Source organism: Anabrus simplex, chromosome 1 (genome assembly GCF_040414725.1).
Source record: "Anabrus simplex isolate iqAnaSimp1 chromosome 1, ASM4041472v1, whole genome shotgun sequence".
NCBI classification, from domain to species: domain Eukaryota; kingdom Metazoa; phylum Arthropoda; class Insecta; order Orthoptera; family Tettigoniidae; genus Anabrus; species Anabrus simplex.
This window is the reverse complement of record NC_090265.1, coordinates 295,125,248-295,147,275: the sequence shown is the minus strand read 5'-3', so window position 1 is coordinate 295,147,275 and position 22,028 is coordinate 295,125,248. Positions and strand designations below refer to the sequence as shown.

Here is a 22,028-nt window from a genome sequence, read left to right as displayed (position 1 = left end):
CTCGCTGTGTCCGAGGGAAAAGCCGACCCTGGAGGGTAAACAGATGATGATGATGATGATGATGTATTATAAGATCGTTTTTATAAAACAAACGTAATATTCTTTTGAAAGTGATTAGTTTGGGAAATGTTATTTCACTACTAATTATGAAATACAGAAAATGCCACTACTGTAGTAATGTATGATACATACTTACAGTATTAACAAGTTAAGTGCAGAGGCGCGAGAGTCATATATGTCATAGCACAATGGTCTATAGGCTAATAATATTTGTACGAGAGAATCGGGAGACCATGGATTCTTCTTCTTCAAATTACTATTATTACTATTATTATTGTTGTTGTTATTGTTATTATTATTAGTGTTCGAATGTCGCACTAACACATGGAAGGCATTGCGTGACGGAAGGCTCGGAAAGCTCCAGGACTCGCCCGGTACATTTCAATAAATTCTTCCCGGAACTGCTTATTCTTCTCAAAAGTCATTGTTATTTGAGGTAGGCCTAATTAACTCACACAGAAACCAAATTAAGCTACAGACGAAACCGCAGTGAGCCGGTCAGGTAGTGGCCATACACACACTGACGGGTTGGCGAACCGGTCGGGTTCGCTGGTTTAGCAGTCGAACCGCCAACACGGACCCAACCTCGAGCCCAACCCTCAACAACCCCCCATACACCTTCGAGCCGGTCAGTGCGACCAAGGTCACGAACGGGCTCGCCAACCCGCTCGACTGTGAATGGGCCCCTTAAGGACAACTTAGTAAAATTGGGGATATTTGGATGTGTCACCACTATGGGAATGCGGAGAGGTGTAGACTACCAAGCATCTGTGCCAGTGCTCGTGTTGCCCTGATTCTTGCAGTGAGGAGGATTTACTCAAGGCACAAGCAAATGCAGTCGCAGTTGCTCGCTTCTGGGCAAAGACTATTTAATACAATTTTGGCATATATGTGTAAACATTCTTTCTGTTTTATTGTTACTAAATTGTAATGTAAAAATCAAAACAAAAAAGTTCTATTGTATGCTTCTGACTCGAGTAAATAAATAAATACTGATCGAAGCAGCATCAAACTCCTTCATTTTATTGAAATTTATCTGGGAGTGGCTCAAATGACAACATTTGAAGTATTTCGCATTGACTTTATTCACTGACTTTGAAATAGCGTCTAGCGGGCAAGAGTGCTGCGTGGGTGACCTTAGGTAGCTCTGGCGTTCGTGACAAACAGCTGTTGTGTTGCGAGAAAGTATACATGTGCCATGTTTGTTTCACTACCTATAATGAAATCAGTGCCTTGTAAGAGGCAAACTTCAATTGTATATTTCTCCTAATAAAGTTTCAAGACAGTAAAAGTAGGATATAAGGCATTCAGGAAAAGGCAAAGAGTTTGTAAGTACACGACTAACACGTTCAAACTCCAGGTCTAATCTAAATTCACTTGGTTCCGAGGAATCAACAAGTTTTTTTACAATTACTGATCCAGCAGTAAGGAATGATATCTGTAAGTTTGTAAACAAAATCGGCTTACATGGTAGTGATTGGTTTGAAATTATAAGCAATATATGGGTGCCAGATGAAACATATCAGTTTCCAGTCTTAACACACTTCCAAGCAAAGGGTTGAAATCTCAAATTTCAGTATAGGGCCTAAGTGGTTATCAAGATGGAAATGGCTTGCTTATTCCAGTGGCGAAGATGGAGATTACTGCAAATAAAGTGTGGCTTTATCAAAGTCAGAAGCTGGAAAGAATTCACAGCCGCCTCTGAGTTCCTTGCGCGCAGAAACTAATTTACAAATTCTAAGAAAGCAGTGGAATGCTTTGATAAACACTCAGTTCATAAGTAACATGTGAACAGCAGACTACTTTTTTGTCTGTGAAAGCGAATCCTACAAAATCTATTGAAAACCAGATAGATACTGTAAAACAGCAAACAATAGCCAAGAGGAGACAGAAACTAATACCCACAATTGAAACTGTGATTTTATGCAGAATGCAAGAAATAGCTGTGAGTTAATAATGGCTATGGCACGATAAATTATGCAGATCATACATATTTAATGAGGAAACATTCGTGCCATATTAAGATACCCATCTATTATAGACACTGAATTAAAAGAAGCATTAGAAGGCCCTGCTAAAAGGGATAAGTATAGCAGTCGAACAATACGAAATTAAGTTATTGAATCTTGTTATACAGTGATTCTGAGTGAATGAGTTGAAAGAGTATAGAGAAAAATGTATTTCTGTGTTACTGGATGAATGTGTAGATGTCAGTGGAATTGAGCAGACTTCTCTTTGTGTTCATTATGTTGATATTTGATCTCCAGTTCATACACTTAGAGTGGACCTTTTAAAATTCATTCCAGGTACTGATTTATCTGGAAGAGGATTAGCAGCCTCAATGCTGGAGAAAATATTTAAGCTTGGGATTGATATACAGTATTTAAGGGGACAGGGCTACAATGGAGCCGCCAATATGTCTGGAAATCTCCAAGGAACGCAAGCTGTAGTCGGAGAAGCACATCTTACTGCACTGTATGCTCACTGTTCAGCTCAATCCCTTAACGTATCTGTGTATAAATCTCGTGAAGTGCTAACTGTTCGAAAGCGCTTAAGAGTTATAGGGACAGCTCATAACGTTTTCCTATATAGTAAGAGAAAAGTAGTGTTTATAGTGTTGAAAGATTTGATGATTCCAAAACCAAACCCCACGGCACTTAACGCCCTTGAAAGGGCTCTGGCCTGTCCAGCGACCGCTGCTCAGCCCGAAGGCCTGCTGATTACGAGGGGCCATGTGGTCAGCACGACGCATCCTCTCGGCCGTTATACTGGGCTTTGGAAACCAGGGCCGTCATCTCACTGTCAGATAGCTCCTCAATTCTAATCACTTAGGACCTCGAACCATCCCTCAGGTCGAGAGAAAATCCCTGACTTGGTCGGGAATCGAACCCGGGGCCTCCGGGCGAGAGGCAGGCACGCTACCCCTACACCAAGTGGGGCCGGCATTTGATGATTCACCTACTTCAAAACCTTTGAAAAAGGCTGGATTGAGAACTATGAAGCAGTCACCGATTTACTACAGCTTCTTGAGCCATTGATAGAAACACTGAAAATAATATCAGGCTGGTCAAAAGATTCGTCAGGTACATCTTAAGAAGCAAACTCCCTCCTTTGCTCTATTCTGCGATGCGAATTTATAATCTCCCTCTTGTTGATAGCTGAAGTCTTTGAATATGGTCGAGTATTGAACAAAATCCTCCCAAAACTCACCCTTTACTTGAGGGACAATACATACATGAAATGGAAATTCTAAGAGCTGATGCTAAAGAAATATTCGGGGCTCTTTTCGAAGTAGAGGAAATTTGTCAAAAATTGGACATTTCAATCTCAATTCCATGATTAACAGGGATCGAAAAAACAGGCCAAATTATGTGACCCGGAGTGCAGAAGAATATTTCCGAGTGGCAGTGTATACCCCATACCTGAATTGTTTTGTTACACATTTGAAATATAGGTTTTCACAGCATAAGTGCTTCTGGGTTTTCCAGCTGCAACCAGTGAAGTGTATGTGAAAGGCAGTGAAATGGCGAAGGAGTTTCTCACCCTAGTTACATTTTACATGAGAGATATGGACGGCTGTGCTGAAGATGTTGCTGAACTGCATTTGTGGAGAAGGAAATGCATAAATTAATATCTAAGGTTCTCATGTGCGATGACTGGCATTAGTTTGGGCAACAAAGAGATGTACACAAACATTTATACTTTTCTATACATTTTAGCCAAACCTCCAATGTCAACTGCCAAAGCAGAGAAGTAATTTTCCCCTCATAAAAGGATTAAAAGAAGTACAACTGGACAGGTGAGTAAATGAATCGCTTGTTAAAGATACTTTCACCTAATCATTTATATCTCAACATTACCTAGGTAGCCTATGATACCGTAATAATAATATTTCAGTCTTTTTTTTTTTTTTTTTTTTTGCTATTGCCTTTACGTCGCACCGACACAGATAGGTCTTATGGCGGCGATGGGACAGGAAAAGGCTAGGACTGGGAAGGAAGCGACCGTGGCCTTAATTAAGGTACAGCCCCAGCACTTTTCTGGTGTTAACATGGGAAACCACGGAAAACCATCTTCAGGGCTGCCGACAGTGGGGTTCGAATGCACTATCTCGCGAATATTGGATACTGGCCGCACATAAGCGACTGCAGCTATTGAGCTCGGTATTTCAGTTTCAATGATAAATAATTACACCTATTTTTTCAGACTAAATTGAATGGACTGACTCTCCTGTCAATTCACCGTTCAGTTCCAGCGACACCATTAGATGTTTTGGACGATCTTGCTAACTCGATATGTTATGCGACTGACAGATTGTTAGAATTTAGAAAAAAATATTATCCTTGTTAAACGTTTCAAGAGACCAGAATTTTAATTTCGTGTGGCTATTTCTAGCCGAGTGCAGCCCTTGTAAGGCAGACGCTCCGATGAGGGTGGGCGGCATCTGCCATGTGTAGGTAACTGCGTGTTATTGTGGTGGAGGATAGTGTTATGTGTGGTGCGTGAATTGCAGGGATGTTGGGGACAGCACAAACACCCAGCCCCCGGATTATTGGAATTAACCAATGAAGGTTAAAATCCGCGACCCGGCCGGGAATCGAACCCGAGACCCTCTGAACCGAAGGCCAGTACGCTGACCTTTCAGCCAACGAGTCGGACAAAAGACCAGAAGAAGTGGTGTAAACTTCAGAAACTGAAATTCATGAGTGTTCAAGGCACGGAAGAATGGTGTAATAGTAGGGAAAGTCAACACTTTATGAATTACATTCCAGCGTAGCTGCTTTTTTATCTACTTGCAGGTAAAGGTTAATTGTTGGTTAAACATTTCAAGAAACTAAAAATCTGACACTAACACTGCTAATCACCCCCCTCCCCAGACAGAATAATTATCTACGCCCCTGCTTTCTACAATCATATATCACGTCAATCATTTTATCCTATTAACACCTCTACCTAGGATGAAGTTGAGGTGTGGAAGGGCATCCGGTCGAAAAACTCGCAATGAAGATTCAACTGCCTTCATACCCGACCGTGTGGAGAACGGGACAATGGATGGACACACACATTGCCTTCCTGTACCCATCATGTGCTGAAAATAAGCTATGAATTCTTAGAACACCGAAGACAAAATCACTTCACTAAACATCTAAAATAAAGAAGTTACACACGTATATTGTAAGAGTAGAAATTACTGTATTTATAAAAAGAAAGTAAGAAAATAATATATCACTGTTGTGGAAATCGTTACGAATGCCGGCAAATCGATATGGTAAAATATTAACGTGCTTTAGCTAAAAGTGAACTGAAAAATAATTATAATACAAACCAAACCCCAAACTCCATGGCACTACAGCCCTTGAAGGGCCTTGGCCTACCAAGTGACCGCTGCTCAGCCCGAAGGCCTGCAGATTACGAGGTACCGTGTGGTCAGCACTACGAATTCTCTCGGCCGTTATTCTTGGCTTTCTAGACCGGGATAATTATAATAACTACACATTAATGCTTTTCCACTAATCTGTATCACTACATATAATTCACAACATTAATTTATAGAAGTACAACGAACGCTATAAAGAGACGCTATGCAGTCAAATAAATCAGGCCTTTCGTTTACTTTTCTATAAGTCTAGAACATCGGCCGAATCCAGTGCACCATAGCCTGCCTATCTCGTCAGCCACGCATTCCTAAAGGACTGTTAGACTTTTAGAAATGTATTTATTTATTTATTTATTTATTTATTTATTTATTTATTTATTTATTTATTTATTTATTTATTTTAATCATGTAATCAATTTATTTCGTAGTGAAACAGCCTTATAAGAAGTTCGCTACGTTTATTAGGCAAATAAGTTTTCCAGAAAATGTTTCAAGAAAAGTAGTTGATTGCTGACTGTTATATACAAAATCACATCTAGACAGTTATCCATTCCAGCGTTCGGTCTGCAAGCCACTGTGAATTCTCTATTTGCAACTTGCTCAGTGGACTAATTTAGTTGCACTTCACTTATCATTAAATTATTATAGAATGCCGTTGAATTTTCAAAATTCTACTGAATTTTTAAACAAATCATTCACAAAATGTCTTGTTTGTATTGTATAGTTTGTTTATATCGTTTCTTATTCTTGTTCAACTTCCTCTTATTTCCTGGCATTTTCTCACTTACATGGAGTCGGTACTTTGTTGATTAAGCCCAGTTATATGCCTGCAGAGACTGGCTGCATCAGGAATGGCGTTTACTGTACTATCATCAGTCATTTAGTTACTTTTAATATTGGCAAATCCAAAGGACTAGGTTTCATGAAGAGGGATGAAAGAACAAAAATGTTATCGCCCAAACTCTGTGCCAGATGTTGTGAAGATCGTCAGCCCAACTTGGCACATTGTTATGTGATGGTGTCTTATCGCTCAATGAAGAAAGAAACGGGAAACTACCTCACATCTCATTTCCCTAGTTCGCCTACTTAGAGAAGCGTGATCTTTCAGAGACAGATGATAGTGGATTTATTTCCAGCTGTCAGGTTGATAATTCATCACTATGTTTACAGCTTCCAGTGAAGGAAAATTATCTGTGCTTGAGTAATATGGTACGTGTAAAGGGAATCGTTGTATAATTTAGGTGAAGGTTCTTTAAAATCACTTCTCGTGGTTGCACAGTGCAATTTACGATCGCTAAAGCAGCTTATTAGTTTCATATGCCTTTACTGGCGAGATGTACTGTTTACAGTGCACCAGGTCTTCTGGTGTGGGCTAGAATAATTTTGTTACTTTCATTGACCTGTCTTAGTCTCATCATTGGCTTTGATAATATTAAAGTGACCGAGGTATGAGCGATGGTAGTAATACTATTCCTTATGCAGCCAGTCCCTGTTATGAATGGTGTGAAAATATCGCTCATAGGGTCGGTTGTGCATGCATTTCGGTGGGCTTGGCAGACTATATGTAATAGCAAACTTCCGGCTCGGTGAGGAAAGCAACGGCGAACTCCTCATTTCCCTAGTAAGCCTCTTCATTGTCTATGACGGTTATTGGCGGAGCTGTGGAGGACAAACCAGCCTTCGGGCTGAATACCCAACATACACATACATTTTCGCCATTACTTCGTACAAATACTCACGGCTCGGAAGCACGCATTCAAGTGCATCAAAGCAGAAGAATTAAGAAATTAAGGACATCACAATATAGTTCCATATACAGAACAGTAACGAAGTAAAGAAAATATTATCTGAAACGCTCATTTATTTCTACTGTGCTGTTACTCATTATCATCATCCTTATCATCATCTGCGGATTACGTAAACGAATTGTGTGAACGATATGCCTCCATCTGTTTGTGTTTTTTGTAAACGACTCCTCTCATTACATCTTCCAATGTCACTCCCTTTTTTTGTTATGTCTTCCTTAATTAGCCCCAACAACCTCCTTCTGCGACGTCCGACTGGTCTCCTTCCAGGCACCATCCACTCGACATACTTCCTCGAAATCTGCGTCTTGGGCATTCTTTGCATGGTCAGTCCATTTCAGCCATGCACTCTCAGTCTCTCCTACATAGTCGAGTTCACTTGCACTACTCAAACGGTCCGGCTCCTTGGCTGATTATTGTGAGTTGTGGCCTTTGGTTCAGAGGGCTCCGGGTTCGATTCACGGGCGAGCTGGGGATTTTAATCCTAAATGGTGAAATCATTTGGCTCCGGAACTGAGTGAATGTGCTGTCCAAAATATCGATGCAACTCATACACCATACACCACACAATGACACGGCAGTTGACACCCATACTCGTCAGGTCCGCCTTAAAAGGGCTTACTAGGCTATGAATAGCCACACGAAATGATTATTATTGTTATTATTATTCCTCGGACTAATTCATTATTCGAACAGCTGTAAAATCGTCATAACTTTGTAAATATTTCATGTAGGACTTCGGCTTAAGGTGTTTTCAAAGATGTTCCCCCCTATGGGGTGGTAGCTCTTCATCAGTCACGCTGACTCTTAGCAAGTATAGCAAAAATAATTATCTCTAGTACAGATGACAACTATAATTCATTATTCTCGCTCGTAAAAACTATTAATTTCGCATAAAAATACATCTACGAATTTTTATAACATTCCGAGTGTAAAAGAGGACCGAAGAAGCTAACTAATCAGTGCTTCAGAATGCAAAACGTGAAGACAGCTAAAAGAAGATCTTCCGCAAAGAATTTTGCAAACAATTTGACCTCAATATATATATATAATTTTTTCGATATTTTTGGCGAGTATATTTCTAGAATTCCAAGAACAGATAGACCTTAAGAGTATAGATATTATCCATGTCCAAGTGTAGGTATCTCTGATTAATATTTCCTCCAGATATAGAGTTCTCAGCCAGAGTGAGAGGCAAGGGATTTCTCAAACGTTTCAGGGATTATCATAAGATACATTTTGACTTTTATTCATGATTATAATATAATATAATCGTCCATTAGTGCGTCACTTCGCTGCTAGGTGACGACACATTTAGTTATATATTTAATTATATTTAGCGTGTGGGTTTTAGTGCCGGGAGAGTCAGAAGATATGTTGGGCGCATCTCAAGCAGATCTATTTGACACCATGGGCAACCTACGCGTTTGGGTGTGAAATGATGATGACGATGATGGCGAGGTAGGGAGAGTGTGAAATCTGGTATCGGCACATAGTCAACTCCTGTCGAATAACATCAAGGGGTCTGCTCAAAGCTTAACGTCCTCATGCGACGAACGAATCACTATCAACAGCATCGTATGCCCTTACTCCATATGAGCACCATGGAGAGGATTGGAATTGAGTCAAGGCTTTTGACACGCAATCTAACGATTCGAAGTTTTACGCCACCTACCCTGCCGGCCAACATTCTGATGTTGAACTTTTATCCACTATCGGGACTCGAACCAGCTAACCACGGTGTCAGACCATAGAAACTAAACGCCTTAACGACCATGACCACTACTCAGGCTTGATGAGAACACAATCAGAACGTCGAAATTTGTATAAGAGCCTCATTCCGAAGACCTGAAACCAGTGGCTAAAACCGTACATTATTATTATTATTATTATTATTATTATTATTATTATTATTATTATTATTATTATACTCTTCATTGATCGTCCGAATCTTGGCTGAATGGTCAGCGTTTACGCCTTCGATTCAGAGGTTTTTGGGTTCGATACCCGGCTGGGTCGGGGATTTTAATTGCGTTGGGTTAATTCCTACGACTCGGGAACTGGGTGTTTGTGTTTTCCCCAACACACTCCTCTTCATACTCACACAATCCACTTCACATAACACACCACGCTGCCAACCACAACAGAAAATCGTAATAGTGAATACACCTCTCGACATAGGGTTGGTGTCCGGAAGGGCATCCTGCTGTAAAACGGAGCCATACCCTAATGTGTGACAGAGTTCACACCTGAGCCTCCACCGGAGTGTGGGATAAGCGGTAGAAGAAGATACGTTCATTGAGAGCATGAATATCGAAGTTTGATAAGACATACGACACTCCCTCTTGTGATGCAACAGCCCAGCAAGATGGTGAGCAGATACTGAAGTGCTATGCGGTTAACGTGACTCTATCCTCAGTCGTACTGATTGGCTTTCTTGATGGATTCCACTGTCTTTTGCATCACATAGCTCCACTGTTGGTTTCAAGAAGCAAAGTCAACCGTGCTCCAGCCCTCAGTCACGAGATAAAATCAGTGGACTAGCCAGTAATCGAACCTGCGACTTCAGGATGAGAGACAAGCAAGCTATCCTTACTCTACTGTGATGGCTGTAAACGCATAAACGCTTAAAACCCTAGAACTGCCAAACGTCGCGCTTGCGACTCAATAGAGTGTCACTAGAATGCCAACGTCGCACGCGCGACGAATAGTACATGCATTCACTTAATCAGTCATAACATCATTTATCGTTCACCTACGTTATTTTAATAAGTAAGACATTGAAGAGGAAGCTTCAAGTCTTCCATCACACATTCCTTACTAGCCAGTCAAGGTCAGGGTAGGTATAAATTCAGCTACTCATTCCTCATCTTCCTGCCGTCTCAGTTGCTATGTAACTTCGCGCTCGCTCGCTGTTCCTGTTAGTTTCTGTGAATATCTTTCGCTATATTTCAACAGATTTAGTTTATTCTTAAATTGTTTCTTTCGAAGTGTAACGTTTCATCATGGATGATGAGCTACGTGATTCAAGGGATATTCACAAAGTTCTTGAAGACGATTGGGATGCTTCCTCTTCCAGCGATATACAGTATTTTCTTTAGCTGGTGATTCTTCTGAGAGCGGAGAAGAATATATTCCAGAATCTGAAGTTGAAAGTGATTCCGATGAAGAGAGCAGGCCTGTCGACGTTTCATTGGATGATACAGTTTCCGTAACACCAAAATGGTGCAGGGTTTATCCACCCGAACCGAAGTTCAATGTTTCCGGGAAGTTCCGCGTAAGGGATCCTGGAACCTATTATGTATTTCTACTTGTTATTTACGGATTTGATTTGGAAGCTCTTGGTAAAAGAAAGTAAGGACTATGCGGCGAGAAAAACTAAAAGACATTCTGGAGAAATGAAGGCCTTTTCTCGTATGCGAACCTGGTTTGATGTAACTGCCTCCGAAATGAAAAAGTAAATTGCCATTCTAATAAATATGGGTTGCACCGTGAATGCTATCATAAATTACAGCATTTCAGGAGGCCTATGAGGCACGGCAGGAAAAGAAAACTCCCCGAGAACGACTCCCAGTAGTGCTCGGCGGCTGACGGAACTGTGTGCAGCTCGGAAATTTTAATTCTTTTGTGATTATATTTTGTTTCTCCTTTTGGGGACTTAATATTTTTAAAAACTAGAAGAAATTTCGCGTGTTTTGTATATAGTGATTTTTTTAATGAGTGGTTATTTATTACTAATAGAGAACTTGAAAATATGAAAAACACAACTTTTTAATTTTGCCATATTTTTGATCGCGTGATACGCACCAGATAAGCAAGTAAATGTACTAATACATATATAAGCATCTTAAATAAAGCTTTCTGAGTAATATGGTGTGCTGCATGCCTAACTTTTCTGCACTAAACGTGCTTACATTTCTTAAAAACATAAATGTGTAATACATGCGAAAATGGCCTGGCATTTAAGGAAAAACACTCGGCACTTCTAGGGTTTTAACACTCAATTATCACGCAGCGTATTTTATGAGTGATTTAGTAACAGCCATACAGCAAAAGATAAAACGTGGCTCGGAGTTTCATAGCAAGCCATATCTAGTCGGTATAAGAGAGACATATCATATGACTTCCAACTTGTATCATCGAAGGTCGCTTTTATAAGCTCTCAACAAAGGCTCCTCGGACGATAAGGTATTAATATCCTGTGCTGTGTTAAAAGCTTCAGTGAAGTGTGTGTATTTCGTTCTGTTCTATCGTTAAGCGGGAATTCAACTTCAGTCAACAGTAAGTTTACTATTTTACATTTTTCATTTCATTTACCACTCATCTGCATTTAGGACTGTCGCTCAGGTGGCAGATTCTCTATCAAATATTTACGTACCCTTTTCAAAGGGTTCAAAGAAGTTGGAAATTTATCGAACATCTCCTTTGGTAAATTATTCCTATCCCTAATTCCTCTTTCTATAAACGAATATTTTCCCAAATTTGTTCTCTTTAATTTCATCTTTATCTCCGCAATTTCCTACTTTTAAGAACTTCACTTAAACTTATTCCTCTACTAATATCATACCACGCCACCTCTACAGTGATAGCTCGGAACATACCGTTTAGTCGAGCAGCTCGTCTCTTTACTCCCAAGTCTTTCCAGCCCATACATTGTAACATTTTCGCAACACTTTGCAGGTTCAATCCTGGCTCAGTCCGGTGGTAATTGAAGATGCTCAAATACGACAGCCTCGTGTCGTTAGATTTACTGGCACGTAAAAAAAAACTTCCGTGGGATTAAATTCTGGTACCTTGGCGTCTCCGAAAATCGTAAATAATTAGTAGGACATAAAGCCATTATTATTATTATTATTATTATTATTATTATTATTATTATTATTATTATTATTATTATTAATATAAAATTTCTCATTTCGATATTTTGTGAAGCAAATTGTCAGAAAGATGCATGATCAAGTAATGTGCGTCATGCCGGTCTTACAGAGAACAAGACATCACGTGACACAGCAGCTACTTGTGACAATTTTGTACGAATGTAAAGACTTCTTTTGCTGCATCCGGACCCTTTAGTTCCTTCTTATTGTGCAAATGTAGACATTGTATAAAATCTCGTGATATCGGGCACACGAACGCCTTTCTTTCGTACTTCTTGACTTTCATCGTAATAACCATCTCCTTCTACTTACTACCTGTCACCTTAACGGAGCCCATTGCTTTAATAATCTTAATAAATAACAGTCACTACACTTGGACACAAATTAGCAGTAGCGGTGAATGGGAACAAGAAGTGGGGCGGGGGGAAAAATGTTTACAGACAACAAATAGTACCCGGGTTTGCGGGATGTGGGGGTGGAGGGAGGAGTTATACACATCAAAACGTAAATAAAAAATTTAAAAAAGGCTACAATATTGTAAGTTTCCTGATGCTCTCTGAGCAAATTTCGACAGAGAGGTAAAGGCTTAAGTGCTGTATTAGTTTCTTGAGATTTTGATTCAATACCATGCAATAAAACATTCACCAAAGGAACAATATTACACATGTATTGCAATTAAATATACTTACGGCGTGATTATATAATTAAAAATCATTTAGTATTTGAGCAGTAAATTCCGGGTAAAAGATGGACGGATACGAGTAGAATTGCGAACGAAGAACGGGTTTATTATATTTCCTGTACAACTTTTAATCCCTTTGGAGGTGTCTCTTATGGCCTTCATCGAATACAGTACTAAACTTCAACAGCCACCTAGAAAGTGAATGTCGCAGAGAAGATGACTCCTGGAATTCAAGCTACTCAGACACGTAGTGGAAGGGAAGTGAGACGGCCTGCATGATTTTTATGATTTGTGGAAACACTGAATGATAGTAAAATTGTTTCACACATGCAGTTTTGTTGAAAAAAAAAATAACAAGGTAGGAGGATCTGGGGTGTCTTCTAGTTTCCCCCTTGGAACTTTGTTTTTATTTTTTGTTTCTTTGTTTTTGTTTTCTGTTTCTTTGTTTAGCTTTGCCTTGTTTTTTATACTCTGGAGAACGTACAAGAAACAGTGTATGAATAAACGATTTTTCTTAATTAACAGTATATTGCCTTGTAATAAATATTACGGACCGGACTATATTTCCGTAACAGTGGTTGTGCTAGCTATCATTCTCGCTATTTTCATGTCCGTTACCTCCAGCTTATGAAGGAGATTTCCATGACCATCTGGCTTTTATTCCAGTACAACAAAGTTGATATGGAAACAGAACGATGAAAGGTAATTTCTTCACTTAATTTTTCCAAATGCTATTGATCGCAACTGCAAATTCGTTACCTTAGCCCCGGAATATCCTTATTCAATTTCTCCTACTATAATGAGGGAAAATAGTCGAAATTACTTAACATACCGGACTGAACTTCGTACTTCCAAGGTGGCATCCAGATCTTCATATCGTCGTTGCGCCTTAGTTTGGTAAATTATGATTTCATAACACTCTCATCGCATATATCTCTACAGATTCCAGGATATTGCAAGTAGGTAGTAGACCTATGTCTACTAAGATCAAGTCACCGGGATAAGTAGAACTTCATCTGCATTTATCCTTCACATTGTATGTTTTTCAAGAATATTATCCATAAATAATAAGGATAAAAATATAGCTTTGTCGAATGCCTGGAAATACACTGAACCATGATTTAATTCTATCAATAAATTCTCACTGAAACCTGATTGTCAATATAAATGCATAGGACTTCCCACAAGAGCCAACCATTGATTCCATAATTCTTCAAATATTGATTATTAATTAACATAGATGTATAATTCTTTACATTACTGATTAATAAATGACTACCTGATTCATCTGTGAATATATTTTTTATGTATTCTTCCTTATACTCTTACTGAAACAGTTCAAAATTAGATACCCCTAGTATAACAAATGTATAGAAAATATAAGACCTGATTAATGACGCATTTTTTTATGTTTCAGATGGAACTCCTTCACCTTCTTTTGGCTATTATCGTGCTCTCTACAGCTGAAAGTGCTCGTATACTCACGGTCTTGCCGTACAAAGCCAAGAGTCATTTTGCAATGTATGGTAGATATTTCAAAGCCCTTGCAGCGCGAGGTCATAAAATTGACGTTGTGGGTCATTATCCGCTATCAAAGCCGGTATCCAACTACAAGGATTACTCTGTAGATGGTTCGGTTCCAGAATGGGACGATGGCGTCACTATGGACATGGTAGTGGAATGGAATATCTTTAACATTGCTCAAGAAATGTGGTACGAAAACCTGGATGCTTGCGAAAGAGTGATGAACACTACCGTCATGAAGAACATCTTGAAGTCTGAAGAGAAGTACGATTTATTTATTTCGGAAATATTTGCCTCAGACTGTGTTGTAGGCTTTGCGCACAAGTTTAAGATTCCTCTAATAAGCGTCATTTCAAGTATAGCTCTTCCTTGGGCAAATGATCGTGTTGGAAACCCAGACAGCCCTGCCTACATCTCCAACTATTTTCTACCTTTCACGGACAAAATGAGTTTGGCAGAAAGAGTGGTAAACACGGTGTATAACTTAGCGGTAAAGTGGGGAAACTATTTCATTTGTGATAAGTATACGAATCAAATTGCACGGAACTTCTTCGGGAAAGATTTACCTCCAGTGTGGGATTTAGTGAAGAATACGAGTTTGATCCTGGTTAATAGTCACTTCAGTATAAATCAGCCACGACCTCTCGTGCCAGCGTTTGTGGAAGTGGGAGGATTGCATATTGAAGAACCAAAGCCCCTTCCTAAGGTAAGGTTGATAGAATGTTATGTAATGACTCCAGAACGACGAACTGAGCGTCAAACAGTGTGTAGTGTAGTCTTTCTGTACGTAGTAAGCTCATGATCATTAAGTACTTTAGTTGCTCACTCTCGAATAGGTCAAGATAGTTCCATGGTGAATATTTGACGGGTGGAACACAGAGCACGTATGGCCAAACCGTGAACTCTTGAAAGCCACTCGTAAATGTAGCAAACATCACGTAGTTACGAACGAACCGGTTGATGGAGACACAAACGGACAATGAGAGCAGTGGCGATTGTTGATTCTTAGGCAATTTCTAATTACGGTTTATAGCATGCACTTTAGGCTACAGTAAACAAACAATAAATTAAAAGAGTTTGCTGTTAATTGCATTCCTTCTACACTAAGAGATATTCATTAAAATTTCAGATAAAGTCATTTTCAGCTGCATCAGTCAGTCAGTCAGTCAGTCAGCCAGCCAGCCAGCCAGTCAATCGGGATCTGTATTTTGGTTTGGCAATGTACATTAGTGAAAACTATTGGTCACATGAATAAGTAGAAACCAACATAGCCTAAATATTTGCTGCAAATAATTTTAATTTAATGAGCTTAGAAACTTAGTAATGTTTGAATTCATCTACACCAACTTTACCATGAAAAATGTGTTTGAAAACGTATAATTTTGCACTGTTATTAATTCTATTGTTGATGAGTAAACGTTTGTATTCCGCACCCGGTCAGGGTACGGCGGGAATCCTAGACGGTAACGTCGTCTCTCAGACCTGAGAGATTTGGGGCAGTGCTGTGATATTTGGGCTGAAAATTCCGTCTTATCCTTGCACATTGATTGTGAATGAGATTTCAGTATGGTCTACTTTGAGGCCACAGAGAAACTCTTCTTCCCATTTATAATGAAACTTGAGTTTGCTAATTTCGCTGGCTCTGAACGTGACATGGCGAACTTCCCAATTGCAACCACGCCAGTCAATGGTTAATCAGGTTTACGGTACGAAAAACTGACGGTTGAATGAACACTGACCTACCGTAGTTCACGTTAAGGTCAAGAATCATTTGAAGTTCGTTAACTAGTAAATGCCCCTGCATAACGTAGAACATCCACAGAAATACACCTAACATGAGTTGAGGACAACTTGTCGTATACCGAGGGAAAGTGTTTAAAAAAAACGCAGATTAATCGAACGCCACCATTCTCTGAGCTTTCTATCCCCCCACATGCTTCACGTAGGTCGGTAACTCACCAAAACCTGAGTCAGTCACCTGAGAAAATGATTTCATATTCTATTCGTCGAAACAAGAACTTTAGAAAAACTTATATTTGTATACACTTCTTCTTCTTCTTCTTCTTCTTCTTCTTCTTCTTATTATTATTATTATTATTATTATTATTATTATTTCCACCTCCGTAGCGTAACTGTTGGTGTTATTAGCTGGCCGTCCTAGGGAGCCCGGGTTGATTCCCGGTACTGAAAGAAATTTAAGAATGACAGGAGGGCTGGCATGTGGTTGAAATGGTACATGCAGCTCACCTCCATCGGGGATGTGCCTGAAAAGACCTGCATCACCTCAGGATGAGGTCACGAGTTTACTTCACAAATTATTATTATTATTATTATTATTATTATTATTATTATTATTATTATTATTATTATTAAGATGTTCTCTGGTTCCCCCAGTATTCAGTAATATTAGGTGGGATTACTGTCCAAGCCCAGTGAAATACTATTGACCTTCTGGCGTTCTACAGTTATTGATGCGTTATCTACCTATTCAGCACTCCCGTCTTAACAATGAAGGTTTTATAAGATCAGTTCAGCTCAGAGGAGACCTTAATGAGATTTATAGAAGGTGTGGCGCATCGCAGTTGGTGGAGAATTTGAGCTAGCTCTCCCACTACTATCTGAACAACGAAAACCTCTGCCCAGATTCCAGAACTCTCTTATTTCATTTACCATAAGCAGGCACCAGCGGACCTTACCTCACGTCATCTGTTAGTGTTAGGAACTTCGAAGGGCCACCTGATCTTATTATAATCCACTAACGTAAACCCTCGCTCTCACTGGCAGCAAATTCTGTAACTGCAAGTTGGAGGATGTTGACTCTCAACATCAGACCAGTCATGCTTTTTTTTTTCTCGTTTTTTTTTTCTTTGCTAGTTTCTTTACGTCGCACGGACACAGATAGGTCTTATGGCGATGATGGGACAGGAAAGGGCTAGGAGTGGAAAGGAATCGGCCGTGGCCTTAATTAAGGTACAGCCCTAGCATTTGCCTAGTGTGAAAATGGGAAACCACGGAAAACCATTTTCAGGGACCAGTCATGTTACCCTGAATGGGAATTACAGGCTTGGTCCAACAAAAAATGATTGCATACCGGGCGAATCAGCTCTGTAAACGAAAATATTCATTCCCCCAAAACCCTTTGAAGTTTGAGGTTGAAATTTCGCATGGTTTTCCCATGTTTGCGAACACTCTGTACAATTATTAGCTCTTCATGAATGAAGCCAACGGACGGCAGTGATTTCTTATTAGTTTCCGTTCCTCATGTACTGTTTTCTGGTATCAGAAATCTGGTTCCTGTTCCCAGTATTTATAACGCTTTATTATTTTGTTACTTTACACGAGTTCATTGTTCAGTAGAGTCAACAATTATTTTAAGCGTTCCATTTCATTTTGTTTTCATTACTTCTTCTTCTTGTTTACAAAAAAGAACTTGCCGCAAATACAAGGAGTAACTGTGCAATATAAATATAATGTACCAGGAAATGCCTATAGCCTGCAACATAGTTTTGGTTACATGAATATTTGCAATGGGACGACTCGAACGTATGTGTCGAGTGCACGAGGCAACGGTACGGCACGGAGCTGCGAGCAACGAGTGGGGTACGTCACCGGCTGCAAGTATACGTATGACGCAACAATCACGTGAACTTCACCTGACTCTCTAGAATATACCAGAAGGATTTTACTAAATTCTAAACCCTTTGAGATATTGAAAAATGGCATATATCATCGTGGAGCTCGTTATCTATATGTTAACATGCCATAATTTCATGAAAATAGATGGAGGGATTTTTAAGTTATTAAGCTATAATGAAACTGCATCTTTTTCACGACGAGAAACAGCTGACCTCGACAATCCGTATAAAAGGACAGTTACAACTTGTAACTCACAGCTGACAGACTGTCATGCTGGTCTCCGCGTACGGGTCTTCAAGAGTCGAACACGGTAATTTTGTCGCATAATATCTTCGCAGCCCACCTCTGTGGTGTAGTGGTTAGTGTCATTAGCTGCCATTCCCGGAGGTCCGGGTTCGATTCCCGACTCTGTCACGAAATTTGTAAAGTGGTACGAGGGCTGGAACGGGGTCCACTCAGCCTCGGAAGGTCAACTGAGTAGCCATCCTGGAAGTGGTTTTCCGTGGTTTTCCACTTCTCCTCCAGGAAAATGCCGGGATGGTAACTAACTTAAGGCCACAGCCGCTCCTTTCCCTCTTCCTAGTCTATCCCTTCCAATCTTCCCATCCCCCTGCAATGCCCCTGTTCAGCAGCAGGTGAAGCCCCCTTGGGCGAGTTACTGGTCATTCTCCCTAGTTGTATTCCCGACACAGAGTCTGAAGCTCGAGGACACTGCCCTTGAGGCGATAGAGGTGGGATCCCTCGCTGAGTCCGAGGGAAAAGCCAACCCTGGAGGGTAAACAGATTAAGAAAGAAAGAAAGAAAGAAAGAAAGAAAGAAGGAATATCTTCGATACAATTTTCGTCGTACTCTTAAAAATTGTGTAGCATTTTTTAACTAAGAAAATTTCCAGTGCTTCCAGACTAACTTAAATCTTTTACGGCACTGTTTTTTTTTTTGTTTTTTTGCTAGGGGCTTTACGTCGCTCCGACACAGATAGGTCTTATGGCGACGATGGGATAGGAAAGGCCTAGGAGTTGGAAGGAAGCGGCCGTGGCCTTAATTAAGGTACAGCCCCAGCATTTGCCTGGTGTGAAAATGGGAAACCACGGAAAACCATCTTCAGGGCTGCCGATAGTGGGATTCGAACCTACTATCTCCCGGATGCAAGCTCACAGCCGCGCGCCTCAACGCGCACGGCCAACTCGCCCGGTACGGCACTGTTTCAGAACTTATAATATTTCTGCGATTCACAAACTTAGTTTTTTTTTTTTGCTAGAAAGTGAACAACTTCATTTAACTTAGTCTTGTGCTAACACTCAAACGTGGTTTATTTTTGAACTGTTATAATGAATAACTGAGTGAACATTAAGGCTATTTTACGACAATTTAGCTGAACAGTAACTTTATCCAGTGGAAATAATCCGTAATATCTATTTAATTCGTGTGCGATGAATGTTTAGGAAAGTTTGAACTAAACCAGACTTGTGTCGCAAATGAACAACATTTTACCGTAGCATGGTAGTCATTTGAACTCGTATTCAATTAGAATCCAAACATTTAATATACATTGAACAAACTTGTGTGAATAGTATAAACTGTGTACGATCAACTGTGTTTCTAACTGTGCTTCCAATTAGTCAAACAATAATTACTTTCTGATAATGACTTAACATTTTAAAATTGCACTTAGTAAAAGCGTGCCAATTTGACACTCGTAACCCACACCGTCAGTTGAACTTCTTCATGTTCGCGAAATTCATTAGTGACACCAGAAACCCTGACATAGTGCCTTTTTCACCGTATCAACCTGATGTTCAAGTCGACGTGGGACTTAACGTGGTACATCGCTGGAGATGGTACGTGGTACTATGGTGAACATCACGACATCCGTTGCAAAAGAGTTCCAAATGCTGTTCGCTGAACCACATCAACTTTTTCTCAAATACTGAACTTTAAGACAGTGATTTCTTCATTTTCGACATTGCTGTTTGGAAGTCACATAATTCACATAATATTTCCAAATGCTGGGCAGTACTTATAAAATAGAACACAACACTAGACTTTGCAAGAAGATTAACTTTACGTTCTTTTACATCCTCAAGTGTTAACTTTATAAAGAGACTGTAGGAATTTTGAAATAAAATTTTTTGAGAGTCTATAGGGTTATTCATTCTCAAAGTGAAGTGATATTTTTTTCACATAATATTTTGCGTTACTTCTCAATACGAACTATGAACTTGATGAGAGAAATTATTTTGAATTTCATTTATTACAAACATTCATTGAAAATTTATGATATTGCTGGAGTCGGGCAACATTAAATTCAACAGAAGGTATTTAAATTTGATTTTCCATTTTCAAATTTGAAATAATAGAGGAATCATTCATTCTATTTAAAAGTTGAATAAACTTTTTTTTTTTTTTGCTAGTTGCTTTACGTCGCACCGACACAGAAAGGTCTTATGGCGACGATGGGACAGGGAAGGGATAGGAGTGGGAAGGAAGCGGCCGTGGCCTTAATTAAGGTACAGCCCCAGCATTTGCCTGGTGTGAAGATGGAAAACCACGGAAAACCATCTTCAGGGCTGCCGACAGTGGAGTTCGAACCTACTATCTCCCGAATACCGGACACTGGCCGCACTTAAGCGACTGCAGCTATCGAGCTCGGTAAGTTGAATAAACTTGAAATTCTAAAGTACCATCTATTACTTCGCACTGCGAATACCATTTTCTGTACCTCCTCCTAAGAACTGATGCGGGGCGCTATTTTCGGCGTCTCTGAAAGCAGACTGCTTACTCCTGTACCTCATCCTGTGTTTCTGGTTCGGCCGGGTGACGTTACATCTATAATCTCGCACCTAGCCGACACAACAATGCAAATCGGCTGACACCACGATGGAAGTCGGCCGCTCCCCAATTATCCACCAGCCTCGTCCTGGATGTCGACACCGCTCTTTCCAAAGACTCAATCCTCTCCGACCTCAGCACAACCGGAGTCTACAGGGCTACCCGACTATTCAACGGACTCAGACCAGTATCTGCCGTCCTTCTTCACTGCACCACTTCAGCCGCACGTGATCATCTTATTCATACTGGAGCATGCATCAGTCGTCGCCTCCACAGACTGGTCACTCCTCCTGGAGATCTTCTCACCGAGCTCCATATCACTTCACCTGCCACCGCTGCTTCGACTGCCGCCTCCACGACACCTCCATACATCCCCCGCCTCCATACATCCCCACGCCACGACGTTCGTCCTTCCCCTGCACCACCACAACCACTACCACCACCACCTCCCCAGCACCTCACCCTTCATTCACAACCCCTACCACTACTCTGGTTACATCCCATTCAACCCCTCTAATGACCGCTACTCTCTCCACCCCTCCCAGCCGTGCACACCCTCTTCAACAACCCGCATCTCTACCCTCACCTGCAGCAGCCACGGCAAGTCTCTCGTCATCACCACCAACGGACTGCACCTGCGTCTTTCGCGGCTTGGATCCACTCCTGCAAGCCGAAGACATCGCCCAGGCACTCCGCATGGCAGGAACGCCTATTCGACGAGTGTCCCGCATCTATCACGCCTCTGGACATTCACGCCTCGTGCGACTTCACCTACCGACCTCTGCGGATGCACAACACCTCATCGCTACTGGACTACATCTTCATGGCTACTACCATCACATCGAACCGTCTCGCTCTCCTCCCCAACCTTCTAACCACCCTGCAACGTCCCGTCGCCGTCCCCGGCCCACTCCTTCTTGCCAAACTTCTAGTCCGCCCAACCTCCTTTCTCCACCATCGCCCCTCTTCCATTTCTTACTCACTTCTTTGTTCAACTTCTCTTCCCTCTTTCACATACTCGCCCTTCACCTCCCACCTCCCAATCTAGCATAACTGTTTCCTTTGTCTCATCTCGGTTGCACAGAATTTAGCCTACTGCTTACACTGTAAATCATGTCTCTATTCTCTCATATTTTGTACGTCCTAGCCTCTCCTCCACGTAATTCATTCTATCTCTGCTATGTACTGTTCATGCTCTGTTTTATGTCCCTTCTGAACTTCATGCCTAATGCACATCC

General features: G+C 40.7%; 2 protein-coding genes across 2 annotated transcripts in view; one reads left to right on the top strand and one right to left on the bottom strand.

Annotated features, from left to right (window-relative positions):
• LOC136864344 (lachesin) overlaps positions 1-22,028 on the bottom strand; it is a 512,637-nt gene that overhangs the window by 416,685 nt on the left and 73,924 nt on the right. The window lies entirely within an intron of this gene.
• The window catches only part of LOC136865261 (UDP-glycosyltransferase UGT5), a 48,424-nt gene that overhangs the window by 7,197 nt on the left and 19,199 nt on the right, over positions 1-22,028 (top strand). The window contains exon 2 of the mRNA XM_067142397.2: positions 14,219-15,031. Within this exon, the coding sequence (XP_066998498.2) occupies positions 14,219-15,031 (813 nt within the window). The remainder of the gene's footprint in view (positions 1-14,218; positions 15,032-22,028) is intronic.